The sequence below is a fragment of the Rhinopithecus roxellana genome, chromosome 1 (assembly GCF_007565055.1).
Source record: "Rhinopithecus roxellana isolate Shanxi Qingling chromosome 1, ASM756505v1, whole genome shotgun sequence".
Classification (NCBI taxonomy): domain Eukaryota; kingdom Metazoa; phylum Chordata; class Mammalia; order Primates; family Cercopithecidae; genus Rhinopithecus; species Rhinopithecus roxellana.
In genome coordinates this window covers 92,647,360-92,672,146 of record NC_044549.1, presented here as the reverse complement: position 1 = coordinate 92,672,146, position 24,787 = coordinate 92,647,360, and the positions used below count along the sequence as shown (strand labels likewise).

Here is a 24,787-nt window from a genome sequence, read left to right as displayed (position 1 = left end):
TGCCAATGCTGTTGATCCAAAGGCCCAAGGGTTACTTTTTAGTAAAATTTTTTTAAAAAGTATTTATCTTATCTACCTATCTGGACAGTAAGCTCTTAGATGGCAGATACTGTGTCTCATTTTTCTTAGCAAATATCCCCTGGACAGAAAAGGTGCTTCATATATATCTGTTGACTTACATCTGCAGTCTAGACACTCAAGAGTACCTGTGCTATACTGAATCAAACACTGAAACATCGTGCCAGGATGAAAAGCTCACTTGATCACTGGGGTCAGAATCTCCGGAACAGAGGCAGGACAGAATCTGAGAGAAAACTTACCTCTTCACTAATAAGAGTATAACACACAGAAGACACAACATAAACACCTGTTTCTTGCTTAAGCACAATCATCACAGTGCAATCTTAATTGCATTTCAAATTTAGCCATGAACCTTAAAAGAGGACATTCATTTTCTGGCAATATTTTAAAAACACTAATAATAAATAATAAGGTATATAAAGAGCTTGATTTCATTTTTTTAAAAGCATAAATTTTTCAATAATTTTTTAGTGTGCAATTAATCTAAAGATCTCAAAAACAACCAATGAAAACATTTCCAGCAAAAGAAAAACATCTTCCAATTTTCCATCAACCTGGTCAGTGGTGGGGTCTCCAATTGCCCACAATAACAATGATAGAAATTCAAAGGAAACTGCGGTGTATTAAGGATGCTGAGAGGCTGCTTATTTTAAGCCCTTCTTTTACATCCCTTGTTATTTAAATGCTGTTCAAACCCTTTTTATTTTAGCATTCTATAACTCAGAGGGGACCAGTATTCTTAAGTTCTACTGAGACTACACTCTGACTTCCTATTTCAGCACCAGGAAAATAATATAGGGCATATACGATATCACTCATTGAATACTATCTAGGTAGATTAAACTGTGAGACAATTTTACTAAAATAAGCCTTCAGTGCAAAAATCACCTGTGTAAGTCACTGCGTTTGTCATGGCAAGCACCTGCTCCTTAACTCATACAGACTTTTCAATAAAATCACTCATCAATATTTAACTGAGATGTTTTTGACAAATTTAGGCCCATGTTAGAAGAGCAATTCTGAGAATTGTTATTAAGCACAGAAACACAGGAACACAGAACTACTGTCGAGAACTAGACTTGAACTGGGCTTATGAGTTTTAATAAATCAATGTTATTACTTCAGAGAAAATAGGAAAACAGTTGGGAGTCAGCCCATAGGAAAGTGGCTTCTATGACTTCCATCAGGACTTCTAGTCTCCAGGGCAAGACAAATTCTCTAGTTTATGCCAAATAGTCTTCCTAGAGAATACTATCCAAAGAGAGTTTCAAATCTTAAGCTACAGAAGCATTTATAACTAAACAGATCGCAGCAGCTTCATCATACCCATACAAATGAGTATCAGTACCTATCTATAGATACCTAACCGGCAATAAGACTCAAAACAAGTGCCTTTAATAGGATAAGAAATCAGGACAAGGTACAGAACAGTCAGATTCCTGCATAGAAAAATAAAGCACGAATGTCATTCTCATTTCTCCTCCTCCTTTTCTTGGCCTTTCTTAAAGACTCATCTTTTGTGAAGCTTTCTCCAATAACTCTGGCTCTCACTAACCACTCCATTTGTTGACTGCCTGAAACACCAGTCTCAACCAATAATTCTAGATTTCTTTTTAACTGTTTCATGTATCCATTTTGTGTCCCAAATTTGAGTGAGTTCTCTTAAAAGGCCCCCACACTGCCTAGAGGGAGCTTGTTATTAATATTGCTAATAATAATAGTGAGGCAACATAACACAGTGGAATGAAAGCATTGGAGTCAAACAGGCCTAAGTTCAAATCCTGCTTCTACCACTTGCTGGCTATATGATTGTAAACATACTACTTACCTTTCCTAAGCCTCAGCTTTGTGGAGAAAATGCAATGAGATACCATGCTGAGAGTACAGCATTTGGCATATAATGGATGCTCTGAATGAGCACCTTTACTAGCTTGGTTACCTTCCCTTCCTCCTTAATAAGCACTTGTTGATATGAACTCAGTCAGAGTAATTCTCCTAAGGAGAGCTGCCAGTGGCACTATCATATGCATTTACACTTTCCCCATTACCCTCTTCCATGTACCTTTGTCATTTCCTGGCAAAAGTCCTTTCCGATTTTCTACTCCACTCACTTGAAAAGGCCAACCACATAAGTCACCCAAGCATCTCCACATCTGCATCTCATTTCCACCACACCCACACGCCAGCACTCCCTCCCTCTGGATCTCCCAGAGAATGCTAGAGAGAGAAAGCAGTGAAGCAGCCAAAAGAGGAAATGGAGAGAAATAGCTCTGTGATCTCTCTGTGCACCCCTCCTGGGAAGAACACTCAGGTCCAGTCTCCAACCTCAACCCCTGTGAGAAAAAAACAAACAAAACCCTTGCTCATATTCCTGGAGAAAAGGCAACCCCAGATTTTTGGCCTCTTCATTTCTCAAAGCCCTTCACCTGTCAATTTCACCATCCCACCATTCCCTAGGTTAACTATAAAATAGAGCCGCTTTTAACTAATTTGTCTTAAGTGGACCTCATTCGTACTTTTACCAAACAGCAGCCTTCACCATTCTAAGTTGGAAACATGCTACCTATCCCTTTAAAAGAAAAAAAAAATTCTTGAAGTTTCCCATCTACTACATTAAGGCAGGTCTCCTTTTATTTGTGCCTCTTTAATGGTCCATAATATTTTACCAAGGTCTTCATCTTTCTGCTAGAAAAAGCCACCATTCACTTCCACACACCCCCCAGCACCACGCACATTTCAGAAAAACAAGCAATCAAAAAAAAACAAAAACAAAAACAAAACCACATGTCCCCTCCCTGCTGCACAAAATACAACAATTTTATTATTCATAAAGAGACTTCAGCCATGCTCTGGGGAACAAGCCCGTGTACACCTGGGCCACCACATCTGTGATTTCATCAACCTGATGTCAATACTTGATATCAGCCTTCATGGGTCCAGGTTAAAAAAAACCACGACCACCCTCTCCCTCCAAAATACCAATTTCCACTCCAAATTCACTCCGTGCTTCATGAAGTTAAACCTTTTACTTTAAACCCTTTTTACTGGCCCTAAATGTTCCTTCGGCCACCTGGGACTATTTCACCTCAGATTTTATGTGTCTAAGCTGACAGAGAAGTCTGTCCCCTCCTCTCCCCCCTAAAAAACTATTTCCTAAGAGCCTTTCCTGTTGCATAAAGTAGCTCCTTCTTGTATGTGACCCGGGGGACCCGGGGCAATTGCCTTTAATAGGCAATTTTAGCTTAGGGTTCGCCTTTCCGGGCTGATGGATGCCCTCCCTCATCCCGCAAATGCGCGCGCGCTCAGCCCCCACCTCCTCCCAGCGGGATCTCAGGGACCCTCCTTTTTATTGGTCTGAAACGTTTCCTCGGCGACCTGGGACCGTCCTCTCCTGGCCTGCGGCTGCCGGCGGATCCCGACCGCCGAGGGCGGCAGCGCTCGGCACCTACCAGTCGGCGTGCGGCTCGTCGACCACCAGCAGCACCTTGGCCTTCCTCGCGGCGGCGGGCGCGGGCGCGGGCGCGTCCACCAGGCCAGCCGAGGCGGCCGTCTGCTTCACAGCTTGGGACAGCGAGCTGAAGAAGCTGCTGCCCACCGACGGCGTCGGCGCGGGCTGCGGCACGGGCGCCGAGACGGGCGGCGGCCTTCGCTCCGGGCCCGGCGAAGCGGTCGGGGGCGCAGCCGAGGCCGAGGCCGCGCCCGGGCCGGGGGGCGGCGGCGGCTGCTGGGGCTCGGGCCGCTGCAGGTCGGTCATGTAGCCGTTGGGCAGGTTGGCGATGAAGCTGCTGTCCGACAGCCGGCGCCGCAGGAAGTTCATCATCTGGCTTGAAGGGCTGGGGGCGCGCGGGGCTACGGGGTCGGACGGCGCGGAGGGAGAGCGAGGGCGGAGGGCGAGGCTGAGGCGGCTGAGGCGGCGGCTGAGGCAGCAGAGACTCTGCCCCCGGCACCAGACCCCGCAGACAGCCGCGGCCGACTGGGCCAGGAAAGCCGGGCGGCGCGAGGCTCGCTGAGAGGGAGCGGGCGGGGCAGGGGCGGGGCCAGAGATAGCCCCCGCCCCGCGCCGCAGAGGCGGCCCCGCCCCCCTCACGGAGGGCACCTAACCGCATGTCTGGCGACTCTCGGGGCTTGCAGGAGGGGGCGACCCAGGCCTCCTGCAAGCTGAGCGTGACTATGCGGGGAGGGTGTGGGAGCCAGGCCTTCTCCCCAGAGGAAGGCAAAGGAACCAGAGTCCCCACCATCTTTTTGGTTGGAGAGAAAAAGAGCCGTGTCCCAGCTGAGATGGAGGCGAAGGAAACCGACCCCACTCCCTTTGGAAAGATAAGAGGTGTCAGCCTCCCTACGCGGAGGTGAGAACGAAAGGAGTCATCTCAGTCACGCGTGCGCACACGCACACATGCACGAACACCCTGTAGTGAGGAAGAAAAGAACCACCTCCTTTCCCAACGCTGGGGAGAAAGGTGTCATCTCCCCAGCCCCCAGAAGAGGGGGAAGGGAATAATCCGCTCTTACTAACACACACACACACCCCCTATGGTGAGACAAAAAAAGAAATACCTCTTCTAGGGAGGAAGACAGCCTCCTTACTCCAAGGAAAGGGGAGAAACAGATCCTCTCTACTCTGTCATGGAAGGAGGGGGATCCCCCAACCCCGCTGTTTCTTTCCTAGCATGCATTGGTGCATCCAGTGCTATACCAAGAAGAACATGTCTTCAAGATCTTTCTTTTGTTTTTTCCGTTTTATTCGTTGCCTTGACCTCTGTGAAGCCATTTCTGATGGCCACCTTCCTATGGGCACTCTCTAAATCTTGCGTGACTCTTGGACCTTTGGTTTTCATCTCTTATTGGATATACTTTCCCTTGTGTTGTAATGGAGCAGGACACAGCAGATGCACTTTGCAGCAGACCACCCTAGGTGATATGTGACCCTGGATCAGTAACCCCTGTGAGCCTCCCTCCTTGGCTGATAAAAGGGAATAGGTAACCCTTTTCAGAGTTGTTACCTGGAGTAAATAAGGTCATGTATGTAAAGCATCTGGTACACAGCAGTAGGTATTCCAGTAGTGGTGCCTGAATTCTTTTTTGAATTGGTTCAAAGTAAATATGTACTGGGCTGAATGGAGTCAGGGAATGGCTTGTCACTAATATTGGCGGGCAGTTCTTGCTTCCTACATCCCAGCTGGCACTCAACTCATGGCCTAGAGATACACAATTCAGCTCTGAGCCAGTGCTATCAGAGAGGTCTCCCAGTCAACTACAATGACACAGTGGTCTTCCTATCTACTATGTGCCTGGCACAGTGGTAAGAGCTGGAAAGGCTGAAATGAGTGGGAAGCGGCTCTTGTCTATTGCAAGTTCACGATCTAATTGGGCTGGGGGGTGGGGGAAGGATAGACGCAGGAACCACATAAGATGTGAGAAATGCTATCATACAGTTGGGCAAAGAGGTTTAGGAGGACTAAGGAGGGAGGGACTCGTTCTGCCTCTGAGGCTTAGGAAGGTCTCTCAGAGGAGGTAACATTTGAGGTGGATCTTGAGGCAGCTGTGTTTACCAGTAGAAAGTGAAGAAGGCAGGCAGGCAGGCAGACAGAGAAGGCATGGAGAAGGTATGCAAGTTGATGGCTCCTCCAGGAAGCCTTTCCTGAATCCTCCAGGGCAGGTTAAGTGTTCCATATCCTGTGCTTGGCTTTGTCATAGACCCCAAAGAAACTATCATACAATATTCTGGTGACTAGAATGTAAGCTTTTCTAGGACAGGATTATGTATCAGTTATCTCTGGGCTCCACACCAAACACAGGACCTGGCATGTAATAAGGACTCGGTTGTTTGAGAATTGAACTATAATCTTACCCAACTCGGTTTTTGTGTCTATTGGAGAATAAAACTGATAAGTCACTAATAACATAATTACATGAACTTAATTATTGCCCTTCTTTAAAAAAATTTTTGCTGAGATGGAGTTTCGCTCTTATTGCCCAGGTTGGAGTGCAATGGCGCGATCTCGGCTCACCACAACCTCCGCCTCCCAGGTTCAAGCGTTTCTCCTGCCTCAGTCTCCTGAGTAGCTGGGATTACATGCATGCGCCACCATGCCCGGTTAATTTTGTATTTTTAGTAGAGATGGGGTTTCTGCATGTTGGTCAGGCTGGTCTCAAACTCCCTACCTCAGGTGATCCGCCCACCTCAGCCTCCCAAAGTGCTGGGATTACAGGTATGAGCCACCATGTCCAGCCATCAAAGGCATGTATGTCTAATGGAGGGTTTCAGACACTGTGTCACTTCAATTTTGGGGGTGATAGGTTTCTTAAAACAATATTTCGCTAAGTCATTTCCCCAACCATTAAACTTACAGTATATGTATATGTTTTTAAAATCAACCAATTAACAGACGTGTTTTCATGCCTAATACATACAAGGCATTATGCTAGGGACGGGAAGGTAAAGGAGATTCAAGGATGAATAAAACCCAAGTTCTTAAGCAGACAGCTCATAAACATGTGAACACATAACTAGGAATAGCAGAGAAGCCTGTGAGTGACCTGAAAGTGGAGCAGGCAGTAAGTGTTAAAGAAGCCAGAGGAAGAAGAGATCTCAAGGAAAGGAATTTTCACAGAGAAAGAAAGGCTCAGGCCTTATAAAATGGGCAGAATTCTGACAGGCAGGAAAGAGTGAATGGAGAAGGCAACCAAGATAAAAGGGATAGCCAGAGCAAAAGCTATCCCTTTAAACTTCTTCAGTCTCCTCCTTGAAGGCAAAAACCTTGTCTGTGTTGTTTCTCACTGTCTTCCTTGAGCCTTCTGTGGCACTGCCGTATGCATTCTAGTGTTCGCAGGGGTGGCTCTGAGAGGCTGTACTTATGCATATGTTGATGTTGCTAGTGTCTATCCAGCTTCTCTTTTTAGATTGCAAGCCCCTCAAGGTGAGGGATTCTGTCTTCTGATTTTCTCAGAATGATCTACAAAGCCTCTAATACGTAGTAAGTGACCCAGTTGTGGGAGCTAGATCAGAATGTTCTCTAAAATGTTATTTTAGAGCCCTTCATAGAAACCATGGAGGCCTACAAGATCATTTAAAAATGTTTATCAAATATTCTACTAATTTATTACATTGTTTTCTGGTAGGTTTTAATAAGAATATTATTCTTGTGGAAGAACAGACTGTTTTCTTATAATTGGGCATAAATGGTCATTGATTAGTTGTGTCTGATCAGAAGTTTTCATTAGTTAGTACAACTGTAAATCACATTTGCTTAAATCAGTATCTTCCGGCTTGCAGTGAGTCCTTGCCAAGAAGTGTATTTGCATGCTGCAGAAACATGCAGTGCATCGTGTCTTATGATAAATGGGCTATAATGGCAACCTTTCCCTTATCCTTACTTGTGGATCTGGGTTCCCGATGCAGGTAGAACATAGCACTATTACTCTATCTATGCTCTACCTTTTACCTGGAATATGAAGGGAGAACTGGATTTGAACTCAAGAATGTCTACAAAATATGAAAATTTCTACCTATCTCCCTCTTGAGACCAAGCAGCATTTTCCCATCATCTCCAGGTAGAAGGCATTTCTCCCAGAGCAATCTGTGAAGGGGGTCTCTCTCACCTTTCTTCGTCCCTCGGTGACTGACTTAGCCAACTGTGAGAATCTCAGCAGTCTTCTCCAGTTCTAGAAGCCCAGGATTCTTTGAGGTCCTTCCTTTGTAATCTTTATCTTGCCACTGAATTTTGAACACAATTAAGCATCTGGCAACTGCAGATGAAAGAATCCGGCTAAAATCGAGAACCAATTTAAATGCTTTATCACCTGATTTTTCTCTTCCCTTGAGCAACAGTACAGCTGAGATAGCTCACAAAGAGAGAGGCTGGGTACGTGACTGAGGAGCAATTTTGTCTCTGTAGGCAGAGCTCAGAAACCTAGCTTAAAGGAAAGCCTGGTGCCTGGAGCCACTTGGCAAAATGCTTGTTGTCTGGGTTTCCTCCCAAACAAGAAAGGAAACCATGACATCCTTGGCTCCTGCTCACTACCCAGGGTCAGGGAGCCCGTTTAGACTCACCTACTCTAGAGGAAAGCAGAAATAATCTGAAAATCAGAAATTGTACATCCTAGTCCTGCTCCATCACTAATTGGCATTGCAATTTTCCACAAGTTGCTCTGGTCTCTGGGCCTCATATGCAAATGGAGAGTGAAAGTGTCTGCCTGACTTGCGCCTCTCATAAAACAATCTGGCAAGCACTTTGAAAGGGACAAAGGTGTACCAGAAGAGACATCATTATTGCCTTCTACACCATCTTGTTACCTGTCATTTTGGAGACCCCGATGATGAGAGTTTGTCATCTCCATTTAGATGGTCCTTCTTGACAATGCTGATAGCAGCCTGTAGATACCTTCTTCTACCTCTGTATAGAGTCAGCAGAGGACGACTATGCCCTCACATTAACTCTCAAAAGGTGGTCTTGTCAGCTGGGCCAGTTTGCTAAAATTAGAAATCAAACAAATATAAGTTCAATTCCCCATAACTATGCTTCATGTTAACTGTGTGACTTTGAGCGAGTCATTTTTAGTCTTAGTTTCCTCATTTGTAAAAGAATGATGATAATTATCATAACTATCTTGAAGGACTATTGGACTAAAGAAGATCAATTATATGAGTGTATTTTATAAGCTGTAAAGGCCTGTGCAAATGTTAGCTATTAATATTTCTGCCTCCCAGGGAACCACAGAGCTCACTACCACTACAACTAAAGTACAAAAAAGGATTCTCCCCACACACACTTATCCCAACACTAAACACCCAAGAGAATTCAGACAGGCGTGAGTTTGACCCTCTTGCAGGGACTGTCAGGCTTAGCCATACTTGCTAAAATAAATGCAACAACCACTTCAATGAATGGCTTCTACCTTCCTGAGTGACCTTGAACAAGGCATTTTACTTTTCTCTCCCAGCTTCCATTATCTGGCCTGGAAAATGAAGCAGAGGGAGATGAGCTAGGTGATCCCCAAGGTCTAGTGTTACCAGATTCTCTGGGCAGAGCCCCCCAGGGGGAAATGAGCACCTGATATCACCAGGCTGAACCAGGGAATACAGGAGCAACCTCTGTGGAACAAACACTGAACACTGGCAGATGGTTTTGGAGAGAGAGAGAGAGAAACAGGGGTGCCCAAGAGAAGCATGGGTGACGTGAATTCTAATTCCAAGTCTACCGTGACTTAAGGGAGTCAGAAATGGTCCCTTTGCCAAGTCACTATTTTTCCGACATTGTTGAGACACAGTAAGAACTGCAACTGATTAGATGCTGACCACATGCCAGAAACTGCCCATGTGCTGAGTTAATCCCCCACGAGGGAGATGTTACATATCCCCTTTTTACCAGTGAAGCAATTTAGACTCAGAGAGGTGACACTAACTAACGTAAGATCTTAGAACTAAAAAGTTGCAGAGCTAAAAGGCAGGTCTGGCTGTCTGCAAAACCCATGAGATTTTGTATTAGGAGGTACTGACGGACCCCTAAGAAAGTTGCCATTCTTCATCAGCTTGCTTAATAAACACATTTATCAGAAGCTGTAGGATAAATAACACGCCCTCCTTGTAAGCGTTCCGGCTACCTCCCTCTGCCCAGAGTCCATCAGAGGCTTGATACAGCAAGGACCTTGTACACACATTTCTGCCCAAGAAACAAGCTAACCTCTAGCAAAAAGAATCTAGCTAATGAGACACCACTCCCCCGCAGTACACCCCACTCCTACTCCCACCCAGCTAGGACCACAGCTCCCCACAGAGAAGCTCTGGCCTCTTGTGGGATGCGGGTGTATTGGTTGTTGCCATGGTGATGGAGGAGCATCTCTGTTATGCACACGTGAGCAGCAGAGTGGGTTTCCCCCGCCTGGGAAACTCAGAAGACTCATCAGAGGTTGTTTTTCAGCAGAGGTTGTTCTTCAAACCGCTTCAAGGGTGAATGAAAGAGCAGCCCTTTCACTTAGTATTCAGTCCACCCCAGAGACAGTGCTGGGCCTCTGTACAAAGTCTATGCAGAAGGCAACCCCTTCCCTCTACTCCCAGTACAGTTTCTGTTCAATGGAGGTGTCTTCCAGGTGGTAGGAAGAGATACTTAAAGGATATCAATAAATGAGCTGCTGTATTTACAGGCAATGTGCAGTCCCTGACCCCTCAGTCCTGCCTGGCCACTCCTAGATTGTGGAACAATTAGATTTTTAGAGTCAGACCCATGTGAGTTTATATCTTGCCTCAGCCACTTAGCAATCTCATGCAATTTATTTAATGAGAGTCAGTTTATTTATCTGTTAATTGGGATTAGTCGTTCTTTGCAGAGTTGTTGAAGAAAATTAAATGAGATAATATATAAATAGTGCCCAATACGGAATCTGGCAGTATGCTTCTGGTACATATTCATGAGAGCAGTTACTTTAAAGAAAGAAAGATAATGAAACATGTTCTGATTTGGAAACAGATATGTCTGAATCACTGGTCCATCACTTAATAGCCTAATGTGTAACATTCTGGATAATATTTTCTTTTGAGTGTGTTTCCTCAGATATAAAATGAAGAGGTTAGTCCCAGCTACTCAGGAGGCTGAGGTGGGAGGATCATTTGAGCCTGAGAGGTCAAGGCTGGAGTGAGCTATGATCATGCCACTGCACTCCAACCTGGGTGACAAAAGTGAGACCTCTTCCCAGAAAAAAAAAAAAAAAAAAAGAGGTTAAGATGACCTACGAGATTCTATGTGAAGATTTTGCTGTGAAGGTATAGGTGAAGGTATAGGTATAGCATCTCTCCTAGGAATCTGAGGATTTGTTTTAAAAAGAAAAGAAAGAGGTGCCCTCCTCTTTACTGGTGAGATGGCATAAGATCATGGCAATAGCCACTTTTATTGAGCATCCTCTGTGTGCTTACCACTGACACATGCTCCACATTCGCTCTCTCATCTAATCCTGCTAACAGCCCTATGATGTGGGCATCATTTTCCCAAATTTGCAGTAGAGAAGGATGGGCAACTTGTTAGTAAGTTGAGAAATAAAAATGAACAAATCCTAACCTTGCACTTACCGTATCTGTACATTGAGAAGAAATTTGCCTCACCACCACCCCCATGACACCACATTGTATGAGTTCCTGCATGAGTGTCCCCAGAGAAAGGTTCCTTAGTACCAGGGCTAGCTCTGAGCAGATGGCCCCATTTCTTCTCTTGAAAACAGCCAGCTCCAGGAATCTCAGAAAACAGAGTCATAGTCCAAGGTCTCACACTTGACTGTTGTCTCAATTAGCAGGATTCTGCCAGGGAGCCTGTGAGCACTTTCTTCCCATCCTTCCCCTTCACATGCATGTTTGCAGGATCTGCCAGCATGCAGGAGTGCTGGAGATACCTGGCTGGCTTGCCTGCCCTCTGTTCCTGCCCTCTCATCAGAAGTGAGTCAGGATTCCTACATCCTGATTTTTATCTTCTCCCTGCACTGCCAGTGTCAAGAGAAAGTCTTTTTTCATCTCCAAAATAGCATCTGGTCCATTTGAAGCAGGCTGGCTGTAGGCTGTCTGCCAGCACCCTCATTTCTTGGCGGATAGAAGGCATCCCCCATCCAATTATCTAAAAGTCTCCTTGCCTAATGATTCAGCCAACCCCTCCATCATGAACCTGTCCTGGGAATCCTAAAGTCACCTTGAACAGATCAATAATAATGATGAATGCATATATTGCCTTGAATTCTTACATCATTTATACAAGGTAGGGATCACACTGCTATTTAAACAAATGAGGAAACAGAAGCTCAAAGAGAGGAAGAGGCTCCCCCAAGGCCACAGAGTCAATGACAGAAGAACTGAGATTCAAACTCTGATTCTCAAGTTTAAGAGGAAGAGTTGAACACTCACTAGCCACTTGCTTTTCCAACAGGCCATAGTGAGCACTTGGAACATGCTTGGGATTAGAGAGCATGGCAGCCAAGGGTTCCAGAAAATCAGCCCCTGTGTCATATCTAATGCACCTCCACACCTTTGCCCAGTCTCTTCCTTCTGCTTGGGGTAACCTTCCCCTGCCTTGCAGCACGGTGCAATGGAACAACCACAGAGCTGTTTTGGAATCCTAATTGTACCAACCACAGCTTTATAATCTCAGGCAATTCATCTCATTTCCCTGAGTTTTTTTTTTTTTTTCCTCCTCTGTAAAACAGGGTTATCCACTTCACAGTGTTGTCGTGAGGATTTGAGCTCAAAGAGCCTAGCATGGTGCCTGACAATTAGCAGGTGCTCATGATTTTAACCCATCCTCCCAAATGCAGCTCAGACACCATTGCCTCTGGGAAGCCCTCCTGACTGCCTCCCTCCTCTGTGCCCTGACATTCATTCATTTTTTTTCTCTCTTAATTCAACATAAATAACTCAATCATAGTACTCAGCGTGCAATATTGTGTCTGTTGGGTCATGTTCCATTTCCCCCATTAGACTGGGCTCTTTCTCAGGGCAGAGATTTTGTCTGAGTCATCCCTGAATCTTGACTGCCTAGTCCAGGGTATGGCAGGAGGAAGAAAGAGAGAAAGAAAAGAAAAGGGAAGAAAGAATAAAATTTAAAAGAAAAAAGGAGGAAGGAAAAGAAAACAAAACACAGGAAAACCCCCTCCAAAAAAAAAATCACCTCTCTGTATCTAGGCAGACAGAAAAGCACCTGGTCTTGCCCATCTTCCTCTGCAAATACCTCCCAATTTCTCCAATGACAGGAGCCGGCAAGACAGGAATATCAATGACCGCCTGAATAGGAAGCCTTAGATGAGCCCCACACCCCGCGTGGGGACAGGCAAGTGATGAGTGGTAAGGCACAGCTGCAGAAAGGAAAATTCCGGTCTGTGCAGCTGATGGGGATACAGTGCAGACCCAGGGCTTGTAACAGTGTATACAGGCAGTTGGCTGAACAAGCTCCGCCCACCTCCAGCAACTGCAACTGCAGCCCCAGCAACAGCTGAGCCTGGCAGGTGACAAGACAGCTGCAGACACAGCAGGAAGGCAGGTAGCTCGCCAATGTGGGGGCCTGAGCCCCAGAGCTCCACAGAGCTGGAACTTGGAGCTCCAAGCCTTGGTCAAAAGCAGCAGGGGAAAGAAGGTCTTCTTTCTCCTGGCTCTCCAGACAGTGCTCCTGCCACTACTGAACCATGTGAGGGACTTCTTAAAAAGTCCATTCTAATCCCACCAACCTCCACAGAGAACAATGCCACTTCTTAACAAGGGAGTCATGATTCTCCATACTACCTTTCTAGCTCATCCCCTGGCCTTCCTTGAACTGCTCTTCAGCCATACTCGATATATTTCTATCCCCCAAACAAGGCATCCTCTGTGAGACGTCTGTGCCTTTGCGGATGCTGTTCCCTTTTCCTGGCATGCACTCTGTCCATGCCCTGCTGTGTCAGATTCAGTTTCCCAGAAGCAGATTCTGAGACCAGGATTTGAGTGCAAACACAGACATACCTTGTTTTATGCACTTCACTGTATTGTGCTTTGCAGATACCGCATTTTTTATGAATTGAAGGTTTTATGGCAACCCTGTGTTGACCAAATCTATTGGTGCCATTTTTCCAACAGCATGTGCTCACTTCATGTCTCTGTGTCACATTTTGGTAATTCTCACAATATTTCAGAATTTTTCATGGTTATTATATCTGTTATGGTGATCTGTGATCAGTGATTTTTTTTTTTTTTTTTTTTTTTTTTGAGGCGGAGTCTCGCTCTGTCGCCCGGACTGGAGTGCAGTGGCCAGATCTCAGCTCACTGCAAGCTCCGCCTCCCGGGTTTACGCCATTCTCCTGCCTCAGGCTCCCGAGGAGCTGGGACTACAGGCGCCCGCCACCTCGCCCGGCTAGTTTTTGTATTTTTAGTAGAGACGGGGTTTCACCGTGTTAGCCAGGATGGTCTTGATCTCCTGACCTCGTGATCCGCCCGTCTCGGCCTCCCAAAGTGCTGGGATTACAGGCTTGAGCCACCGCGCCCGGCCAGTGATTTTTTTTTATATACATTACACAGTTCGGAAGCTCCTGAGAACATGTGCCCCCATCAGTGATCTTTGATATTACTATTGCAGTTGTTTTGGGGCACCACAAACCACACCCATATAAGATGATGAATTTAATTGATAAATGTTGTATGTCTTCTGACTGCTCCACTAACCGCTCCTTCTTAGCCCATCTCTCTCCCTCTCCTCGGGCCTCTCTATTCCCTGAGACACAGCAATATTGAAATTAGGCTGACAACCCTACAGTAGTCTCTAAGTGTTTAAGTGAAAGAAGGAGCATAAATCTCTCACTTTAAATCAAAAGCTAGAAATGATTAGGTTTAGTGAGGATGGCATGCCAAAAGCCGAGACATGTCAAAAGCTAGATTTCTTGTGCCAAACAGCTAAGTTATTCATGCAAAGGAAAAGTTCTAGAAGGAAATTAAAGTGCTACTCCCATGAACACAAGAATGATAAGAAAGTGAGACGGCTTTATTGTTGATATGAAGAAAGTTTAAGTGATCTGGATAGAAGATCAAGTCAGCCATAACATTTCCTTCAGCCAAAGCCTAGTCCAGACTAAAATCCTATCTTCAATTCTATGAAGGCTGAGAGAGGTGAGGAAGCAGTAGAAGATAAGTTGGAACCTAGCACAGGTTGGTTCATGAGATTTAAGGAAAGAAGCCAACTCCAGGATATAAAAGTGCAAAGTGAAGTGGCAAATTTTGATGTAGAAGCTACAGCAAGTTATCCAAACACTCCAGCTAAGGTAACTGATAGAGTTGGCCACACTAAATAAAAGATTTTTAATGTAGACAAAACAGCCTTCTACTGGAAGCAGATGCCATCTAGCACTTTCATAGTTAGAGAGAAGTCCACGCCTGGCTCCATAGTTTCAAAGGACAGGTTGACTCTGGTGTCCAGGACAAATGCAGCTGGTGACATTAAGTTTAAGCCAATGTTCATTGACCATTCCAAAAATCCCTGGCCTTTAATAATTATGCTGAATATACTGTCTGTCTGTGCTCTACAAATGGAACAACAAAGCCTGGATGATAGCACATTTGTTTACAGCATGAGGTGCTGAATATTTTAAGCCCACTGTTGAGACCTACCACTCAGAAAAATAAAAATATGATTTCTTTCAAAATACTGCTGCTCATTGACAATGCACCTGGCCACACAAGGGCTATGATAGAGATGTACAAGGAGATTAATGTTGTTTTCATACCTGTTAACACAATATCCATTCTGCAGTCCATGGATCAAGGAGTAATTTTGACTTTCAAGCCCTATTATTTAAGAAACACATTTTGTAAGACTATACCTGCCATACATAGTGACTACTCTGATGGACCTGGGCAAAGTAAATTGAACACCTTCTGGAAAGTATTCACCATTCTGGATGTCATTAAAAACATTCATGATCAACGGGAGGTCAAAATGTCAACATTAATAGGAGTTTGGAAGAAGTTGATTCCAGTCTTCATGGATGACTTTGAGGGGTTCAAGGCTTCAGTGGAGGAAGTAACTGCAGATGTGGTGGAAATAGCAAGAGAGCTAGAATTAGAAGTAGAGCCTGAAGATGTGAGTGAATTGCTGCAATCTCATGATCAAACTTGAATGGATGGGGAGTTGCTTTTTATGGATGAGCAAAGAGAGTGGTTTCTTGAAATGGAATCTACTGGTGAAAAGGCTGTGAACATTGTTGAAATTACCACAAAGGATTTAGATTATATAAACTTAGTTGATAAAGCAGCAGCAGGGTTTGAGAAGATTCTTTCCAGTTTTGAAAGAAGTTCTACTGTGGGTAAAATGCTATCAAACAGCATCACATGCTACAGAGAAATCTTTTGTGAAAGAAGAGTCAATTGATGTGCCAAACATCATTGTTGCCTTATTTTTAGTAATTGCCACAGCCACCTCAACCTTCAGGAACCACCACCCTGATTAGTCAGCAGCCATCAACATGGAGGCAAGACCCTCCACCCCAGAAAGATTACAACTTGCTGAAGGCTCAGATAATTATTAACATTTTTTAGCAATATTTTAAAATGAAAGTATATACATTGATTTTTAGACATAATTCTATTACACCTTAATAGACTACAGTATAATGTAAACATAACTTTTATATACACTGGGAAACCAAAAAATTCATGTGACTCACTTTATTGCAGTGGTCTGGAACAGAACCCACAATATCTCAGAGATATGCCTATTGTTTACTTAAGAGGCGATCCCAAAAAGTGCTACTGGGAGCATGGACAGGTGAGACAGGGAAGGGAAGGAAGCCAAAAAAAGGTGTCTTAGTGAGCTGGTGACCACGCTGGGCAATTGGGGTCCAATCCCACTGAGAACCTTGGTAGATATTGTAGGACACATCTTGGAGCTAGCCCACCAAGGGATGAGAAAGCGCAGCATTTATCCACCAAATCCCATTCCAAATTGCTTGAGAAGCGCTCTTAGGAGCATTAACTCCCCCAGCAGCTGCCCTGTGCAAGAGCCAGGCACATCCCTGCACCACATCAAGTTCTCAGCTAGAGAGTAACAGGACATTAGTACCATCTGCTACTCTTGCTAATCTAGCTAATTCTCCCCCGCCATCATTTAAGAGCCAGCTCAAAAGTCATTACTTCTAATCCCAAACAAATTACACAGCCCCCTTCTCTGCATCCCCAGAGCATGTGGAACACAATGCCATCCTAGTACATTATAGTGACTTTCTTTTTTTTTTTTTTTTTTTTTTTTTTTTTTGAGACGGAGTCTTGCTCTGTCGCCCAGGCTGGAGTGCAGTGGCCGGATCTCAGCTCACTGCAATCTCCGCCTCCCGGGTTCACGCCATTCTCCTGCCTCAGCCTCCCGAGTAGCTGGGACTACAGGCACCCGCCAGGTCACCCGGCTAGTTTTTTGTATTTTTAGTAGAGACGGGGTTTCACCATGTTAGCCAGGATGGTCTTGATCTCCTGACCTCGTGATCCACCCATCTCGGCCTCCCAAAGTGCTGGGATTACAGGCTTGAGCCACCGCGCCCGGCCATTATAGTGACTTTCTATCTGCCTCACTGGACCATGAGCTCCTCTAAGGCAGGAAGTATGACTTATCATTTTTGCATCCTAGCTCCTAGCACAGGGTGGCACATAGATAGCAGGTGCTCATTAAATTTAAGTGATGGTTGAGAATGCTAACAAACATTAACTAATCCCAGTACTAGCTGTAGAAGCAGTTAGAGGGGTTTTCTTGGGGGGGCAAGATCCCATTTTTCTGGGAAGACATTGTATATCTCATTATCTTTCATGAATTGAGGAGAAAATAGTGTGACATCTTTAGAAAGTATAATACTGAATGCTACCTGAATTTCCTCAAGGTGATCAATTATCAGGACATCAAAGATAAGTCTATCCAAAGAGTCTCAGATTGAAGCAACATAAGCTTTAACATGCCATCTTCTGCCCTGCTATGGACATCTCACAGTGGATGAAAAGGCATTAGATGCATACAGATTTGTAGTTGTTTATAATATACATAACATCAGCAACCTGTCTTAGTATCCATGGCACCATCCTAGAGGTGCCCTGGTATACTGGTATAATGGATAGGGCATCTCTGTCCCAAAGGATCTGGTCTTTGCATGCAAGCTAGAGACAGAAACTGAAACCCAAGTCAAATCAGATGTGAAGTTTCCCAAGACAGCCCGAGGCAACAGAGCCAGAATGAAGACTGTAAATTTGTTGCCAAAACAACATCAAATTAGGAAATATGAGGGAGAGAAAAAAATTATTTATAATAGCAATTTTAAAAGATGAATTATCCATCAATAAACTTAACAAGATGTGTGCAAATTCTTTTTGGGAAAAATATTAACATTACTAAAGGACACCAAGGAAAATGAACCAAAAAAAGTATATCATGTTCTTGGATATGAAGACAATATCATAAAGATGTCATTTCTCTCCAAATTAATCTGGAAATGTAAAGCAATTTAGATAGAAAAAAAAAAACAGATTTTTTGTTGGGGCAGGGATTGGGGGAAACTAGACTCTGAAATCCATACAGAAAACTAAACTGGAAATACCAGGGAGAATCTGAAAAAGAACAGTAGAAAGAGAGGAACTGACTACATCAGTATTAAAACTGGTATTAAGCTGCAGTAATTTAAAGTGTACTTGTGCATCAAGAAACAGATCAATAAGTGAAAAGCTCAGAAATAAAATTAAATGTATCCAGAAATCTACTATACATTAATGTGGCATTTCAAATCAGTGGGGAACAAAATTATTCAATAAACTTTGGAATAATCAATAGTTAACTTGGGAAAAACTTGTTAGGTCCATATCTCACACATTACATTAAAAAAAATCCAGATGGATCCCAAAATAATGGAGGAAAATAATAGAAGAAAATAGAGGAATTTTGTTTTATAATCTCAGAATAAGGAATAGCTGTCTAAGAATGACCTTTCACAGAAGTCATGAAATTTAAAAATTTATCAATTTGACTACCATGTTTCTCCATGGAAAAAACCTTCACAAATCCAAACGGCAAAAGACAAAATGAGAAAAATACTAGCAATTCCTACCATAGGCATAGGACAAATGATATATTTTAAAATATTTCTTCAATATATTAAAAGCATCTACATTTCAATAAAAACGAAAAACAACGTTAAAAGAAAACAAAATGAAAGACAAGTTAACTTTAGCAGAGTTAAATGAAAAGTTAACAAATTAAAGTTAGACAAATTAAACAAGAGTTTAATTGAACAAAGAATGATTGGCAAATTGGGTAGCACCTAGAACCAGAATAGGTTCAGAGTGACTCACGGGATGCCACTGGTCAGATAATACTTATAAACAGAAAAAGGAGCATGAATTAGTACAGCAAAGAGAAGCGAGGTACAGAAATAGCTGGATTGGTTATGGCTGGGCTTTTGCCTTATTTGAAGCCGGTTTGAACATTTGGCTGCCTGTGATTGGCTGAAGCTCGGCCGCTTTGATTGGCTGAGACTGGGCTACTTGTTCCAAGAGTACGTTCCAGTCTGTTTACACATCACGTTAGGTTACAATTCCCTATGTATGGAGAAAGCTTTAGGCCACACTTAGAATATGTAAGAAGACAGCTTTAGACTAAACTTAATACCAACAATGTTATAGCAAAATAGATAATGGACATGAAAGAAAGGAAATACAAATGGCTTCTAAATCACACATAATAAGAGAACTGGATGACTAAGGGAAATTTCCATATGCTCTTTCATATTTCTAAATTTTGTACCATTTGCCTATACTACCCAGTTTAACACACACACACACACACACACACACACGCTCAATAAAAAAGAACAAACAAAACTGATTTTTAGTAATAGTAAAATTCGGAGTACTATCTGAAATGACAGCTGTGGGCATCTAGGGTATATGTGGAAAAGCAAGTAATAAAAGATGGTAACTGAGGGAGTTAAAAGAGTTAAAAGCAGGTTAAGGGAGCATGTCAATGGGGTAATCATTCACACAGGCTTTGGGTTCAAGTTCCAGATCCACTTTGCGCTAGCTGTGTGACCTTGGTAATTGCTTTCACGTCTGTGATCCTCAATGTACTTATCTGTGAAATGAGAATAATCATTGTAATTACTGAGGTCAAAAGAAGTGATGCATGAAAAGTGCTTAGCACAATTTTTGGCACATAGTAAGCACATGAAGGGCACCTTGAATGTGCTCAGAAGAGAGTGGTCATGGTAGCTTAGTGGCTATGCAGGATAGAAACAGGGTCCTAGACCTGTGACTTCCCCAGCTTGACTGTGAGGCTACATCTGCACCTCCTGTCTGGCAGTGACAAAGCCACCTCCTTTAGCTCAGAAGATCCATAAGAAATAGACACCTTAAATCCTCTTTTGCAGTCATCTCTTTATTTCCCAAAGCCTCTGTTACCGAAGAATTAACAGATTTTTGTTGACTTGCACAGAGCTCTCCTGCCCTGACTTCTCTTGGAGAATTCCACTAAGGTTCCAAATATATTAATCCACAATTGTGGCTCAATTCAGCTTGCAGTAGGAGTTCAGTGTGCGCATGTTGCACTCTGCCATGGCTGTTTCACCGGTGGTCCTGTCAACAAGGCCATTCCACCCACTCATTGAATTCCTTCCAGGCCTTAAAAGCCAATTATAAATGGTAGCTGATACCCTGGGAGATCCCTCAAGGCCAGTGTATCGCCACTGCTATCTGATCCTAACCTATCCCAATCGATCCTACCTCTCTGGTCTGAACTCCTAACTCCATTCCCTGACTTTGATCCCTACCTCTGCCCCCTTCTACATTTTTGTATCTTGTCTTTCCTCTTGACATTTGGATCTCAGGGCTCCTGAATAATTTTTGATTTGCATAGCCATTGTAGAAGTTAGGGACTGTATCTTTGCTCCCCATTAAGGAGGACTCATATAAGGTTTGTCCCCAACAGAATTGTGATGAAGACACAAGTTTGTCTCTACTGCTTTCCCATCTCATTTCAGGGCCCCTAAATCCAGAGTTGATGCTTCTGCCCCACCTGGCACTACTTACAATGCTTCGCTCTGAGCTGACAATCACCAGTACCCTTAAGACATCAGCTGAGAAGGTTTAAGAATGATTCCCCCCATCCTCATAAGGCTATGGATTTTCCAAGAAGTTCTGAGAACCAGCAATGCCTGCAAGACCTTGTGGAAATTTCTTACTGTATTTTCTAGCATTCCCTTCCCCAGGCTTTTCTTGGGTAGTTTCTCTTATACTCCATTCACATGGCTGCTGTGTTTTTTGTTTTGTTTTGTTTTTTTGTCTTTTGTTTTGTTTTTTTGTCTTTTGTTTTTTGAGACAGAGTCTCACTCTGTCACCCAGGCCTAAGTGCAGTGGTGTGATCTCAGCTCACTGCATACTCAACATCCTGAGTTCAACTGATCCTCCCATCTCACCCTCCTGAGTAGCTGGGACTACAGGCAGACACCACCATGCCCAGCTAATTTTTGTATTTTTTGTAGAGACAGAGTCTATGTTACTCACCCCAGTATCAAACTCCTGGGCTCAAGTGATCCTCCCACCTCAGCCTCCCAAAGTGCTGGGATTACAGGCCTGAGCCACAGCTCCTGGCTGGCTGCCATGTTTTGATGTGACTCACTATCTTGATAACAGTTAGTTGGTTCACCTGACCCAGCCCAACCCAGTCAGTCTTTCCTTGAGAATTTTAAAAAAAAAAAAAAAAAAAAGAAAGAAAGAAAACTAAAATAGAGAATAATAATTAGTTGTTATGGTTGAGGGAGCTATAAGGTAAAAACACAAGGCTTATCCACAACCCTTTTGACCACCCGGGTCAGTTCAGGTCTTTGTTTTATTATTTGGTTTCCTTTGCCTCCATCTCAGCTGGGTCAGGACGCTTTCTTTTTAAATTTTTATTTTATTAATTTCTTATTTGTTTTGAGACAAGATCTGCTCTGTCGCTCAGACTATAGTGCAGTGGCACGAGCATGGCTCACTGTAGCCTTAACCTCCCAGGCTCAAGTGATCCCAATGCCTCAGCCTCTCGAGTAGCTGGGACCACAGATGTGCGCCACCACCCCCAGCTAATTTTTTTATTTTTTGTAGAGATAGGATCTTACTATACTGCCCAGACTGGTTTCAAACTCCTGGGCTCAAGCAATCCTCCTGCCTCGGCCTCCCAAAGTGTTAGGATTACAGGCATGAGCCACTGTGCCCAGCTAGTTCAAGTCTTTAGAGGAGCAGGTGCCAAGGTGGTATTAGACATAGAAGAGATTTCTTAGGGAAACACCTTTAAAGGGTAAAGGGGAAGAAGCAAGAGAAAGGCAGGGAGAGAGAACCTCAGACTGCGATGCAGCTCTGACATCTGAAATGAGAGAGGGAAGGAAGGAAGATTGGTTAGGAAGAGCCTCAGATTACAGCACAGTTTTAAGAAAGTTTTGGCCAGGGCTTGGAGAATTGCAGAGCCAAAGTTGCCCATTGAGCCAGGCTTGGTGGTGTGTCCATGTGGTGCCAGCTACTTGGGAGACTGAGACAGGAGGATCACTTGAGCCCAGAAGTTCAAGACCAGCCTGAGCAACATAGGAAGACTCATCTTTTTTAAAAATACACATTAGAGGACTAGACCAGCAATAGACCCACAACATGTTTACTCATTGACCAGAAACAGTGTGAAGGAAATGTGTCCTCAGCAAAATGCTACTGTGAATCCAGGGGGGTACAACTAGGCCTTTCAGCCCACTCTGCTCCCCACAGCAGGCTCTCTTAAAGGAGTCTAGTGGTCCAGTCATCCAAGAAGCAGATACCAAGACATAATTCAGTGTGCAAGGATGCTATTAGGTGGAGAGGAAATGGGGAAGGGAGCCAGGGAAGGATGGGAGAACCGTTGGACTGCAATACAAGTTAAACCCCAGGTCAAAGAGAGTGAGAAGGAGCATCCTGAACTACCATGCGGTCCAAGGAAGGCCTGACAATGTTGCTGGGAAGTCCTCAAGCCAAAATTGGTCTTGAGGGGTTCCGGGTCTTCCAGGAATGGATGTGCTTTCCTATTTCTGACACACACAGTCACTGGCTGGGAGCAGCACATGGAAAGCATCATCTCAACACAAAAACAGGCAATGAATTTCAGCAGCTGGGGAGAGAGGTTCATGAAACTCTCGGTAGCTGCAGTTCCCGCAGGCACATTCTCATGGCCACCTCAAGGAGACCTGAGTGATGCATTTACATAGCCTCCAACACCACCATGCAGAGAGAAAGCTAGCCTGCTCCAAGAATGACATCAACATATTGAGCAAAAGGATAGAGAATCCTGGCACCAAGCCCCGAATACCACTTCTTCCTGAAATCTAGTTTTGCCTGCCTGTCACATTGTTTAGCAGTTCACATTTTCCTTGCTGAGCCAATAAATTCCTCTTTTTGCTCATATTAACTAAAGTTGTGTCTCTGTCATTTGCCATCAAAAGAATCCTGATAAATATAGACCTAAAGGAAACAAATTTGAATTGCAAAATTTTAGCATTGTGACCAGCCATTAGGGGAAATATTTTTGCTTAGGGAATTCAAATCATGTCAACTAACAGGATCTAGGTACTAGGAATACACAGACAAATGAGACTGATGTAGGTGTTCCCTACAATAATTGTCAACTGAGGCCAGGCACAGTGGCTCATGCCTATAACCCTAACACTTTGGGAGGCTGAGGTGGAAGGTTCACTTGAAGTTAGGAGTTTGAGACCAGCCTGAACAACAAAGCAAGACCCCGCCTCTCCAAAATATTTAAAAATTAGCTGGGCATGATGGTACATGCCTGTAGTCACAGCTACTTGGGAGGCTGAGGCCGGAAGATTGCTTAAGCCCAGGAGTTTGAAGCTGCAGTGAGCTATGATTGTACCACTGCACTCCAGCCTGGTGACAGAGCGAGACTCCGACTCAAAACAAAAACAAAAACAAAACCCAATTGTCAATTTAAATTGAATGTGATAGATAAATGGCTGCTTCTTTACTAAACTTTGAATTATTTAAGAGTCGGAACCATGTATTGTATCTCTCATATCTCCAGCATGTATAGTGGCGCCTAGCACACAAGTCTCAATAAATAGTTATTGGATAAATGAGATGGAGTCTCTGCCCTCAGTGAGCTCCCAGACATATAAAATACATGCTGTAATCCTAGTGCTTTAGGGGGCTAAGGAGGGAGGATCATTTGAGACCAGCCTGAGCAACATAGTGAGACCCCAGCTCTACAAAATTAAAAAAAAAAAAAATTAGCTGGGTGTAGTGGTGCATGCCTATGATTCCAGCTATTCAGGAGGCTGAGATGGGAGGATCCCTTGAGCCCAGGAGGTTGATGCTGCAGTAAGTCATGATTGCACCACTGCACTCCAACCTGGGTGACAGAGTGAGACCCTGTCTCCAAAAAAAAGAAAAAGAAGAAAAATTAAAAATTAAAACCCCAATACAGTAAGTGCCATAACAGAATTTTATGCAAGATGCTGTGGAACTGAAGAGCAAGAGGTATTTAATTCTTCCTTGAGGGATCAGAAAATACTTTATCACCAAGCTGGACTATAAGTAATAAATAAGACTACAGCAATGAGAGAAGGTAAAAATGCCTTTCTAAGCAGCAGAAAGCATCTACAAAGATATAATGGCATAAAAATATGAGGAAGTTGGCCGGGCGCGGTGGCTCAAGCCTGTAATCCCACACTTTGGGAGGCCGAGACGGGCGGATCACGAGGTCAGGAGATCGAGACCATCCTGGCTAACACAGTGAAACCCCGTCTCTACTAAAAAATACAAAAAACTAGCCGGGCGAGGTGGCGGGCGCCTGTAGTCCCAGCTACTCGGGAAGCTGAGGCAGGAGAATGGCGTAAACCCGGGAGGCGGAGCTTGCAGTGAGCTGAGATCCGGCCACTGCACTCCAGCCTGGGCGACACAGCGAGACTCCGTCTTAAAAAAAAAAAAAAAAAAAAAAAAATATGAGGAAGTTTTAGAAACAGCAAAGAGAATTTGTCTAGACCACAAGCTCCTGTGTCATAAACTGAGTCTATTCATTAGTGGGTATCCAATACTTAGGAAAGGCCCTGGAACATAGTAGGTGCTCAATACATTTTAAGAATAGTATTTCAAAGTAGCTGAAGCATGATGGTGTGTGAAGACAGGTGGAGGGAGGCAAGGCAACAAACAAGTTGGAACCAGGTAGTGATAAACAATGATAAAAGAATA

General features: G+C 44.0%; 1 protein-coding gene across 1 annotated transcript in view; it reads right to left on the bottom strand.

Moving 5' to 3' along the window:
• The window catches only part of SYN2 (synapsin II), a 179,937-nt gene extending 175,887 nt beyond the window's left edge, over positions 1 to 4,050 (bottom strand). Inside the window, exon 1 of the mRNA XM_010377290.2 lies at positions 3,531 to 4,050. Within this exon, the coding sequence (XP_010375592.2) occupies positions 3,531 to 3,901 (371 nt within the window). The 5' untranslated portion in view covers positions 3,902 to 4,050. The remainder of the gene's footprint in view (positions 1 to 3,530) is intronic.
• Between the last annotated feature and the right edge of the window lie 20,737 nt (positions 4,051 to 24,787).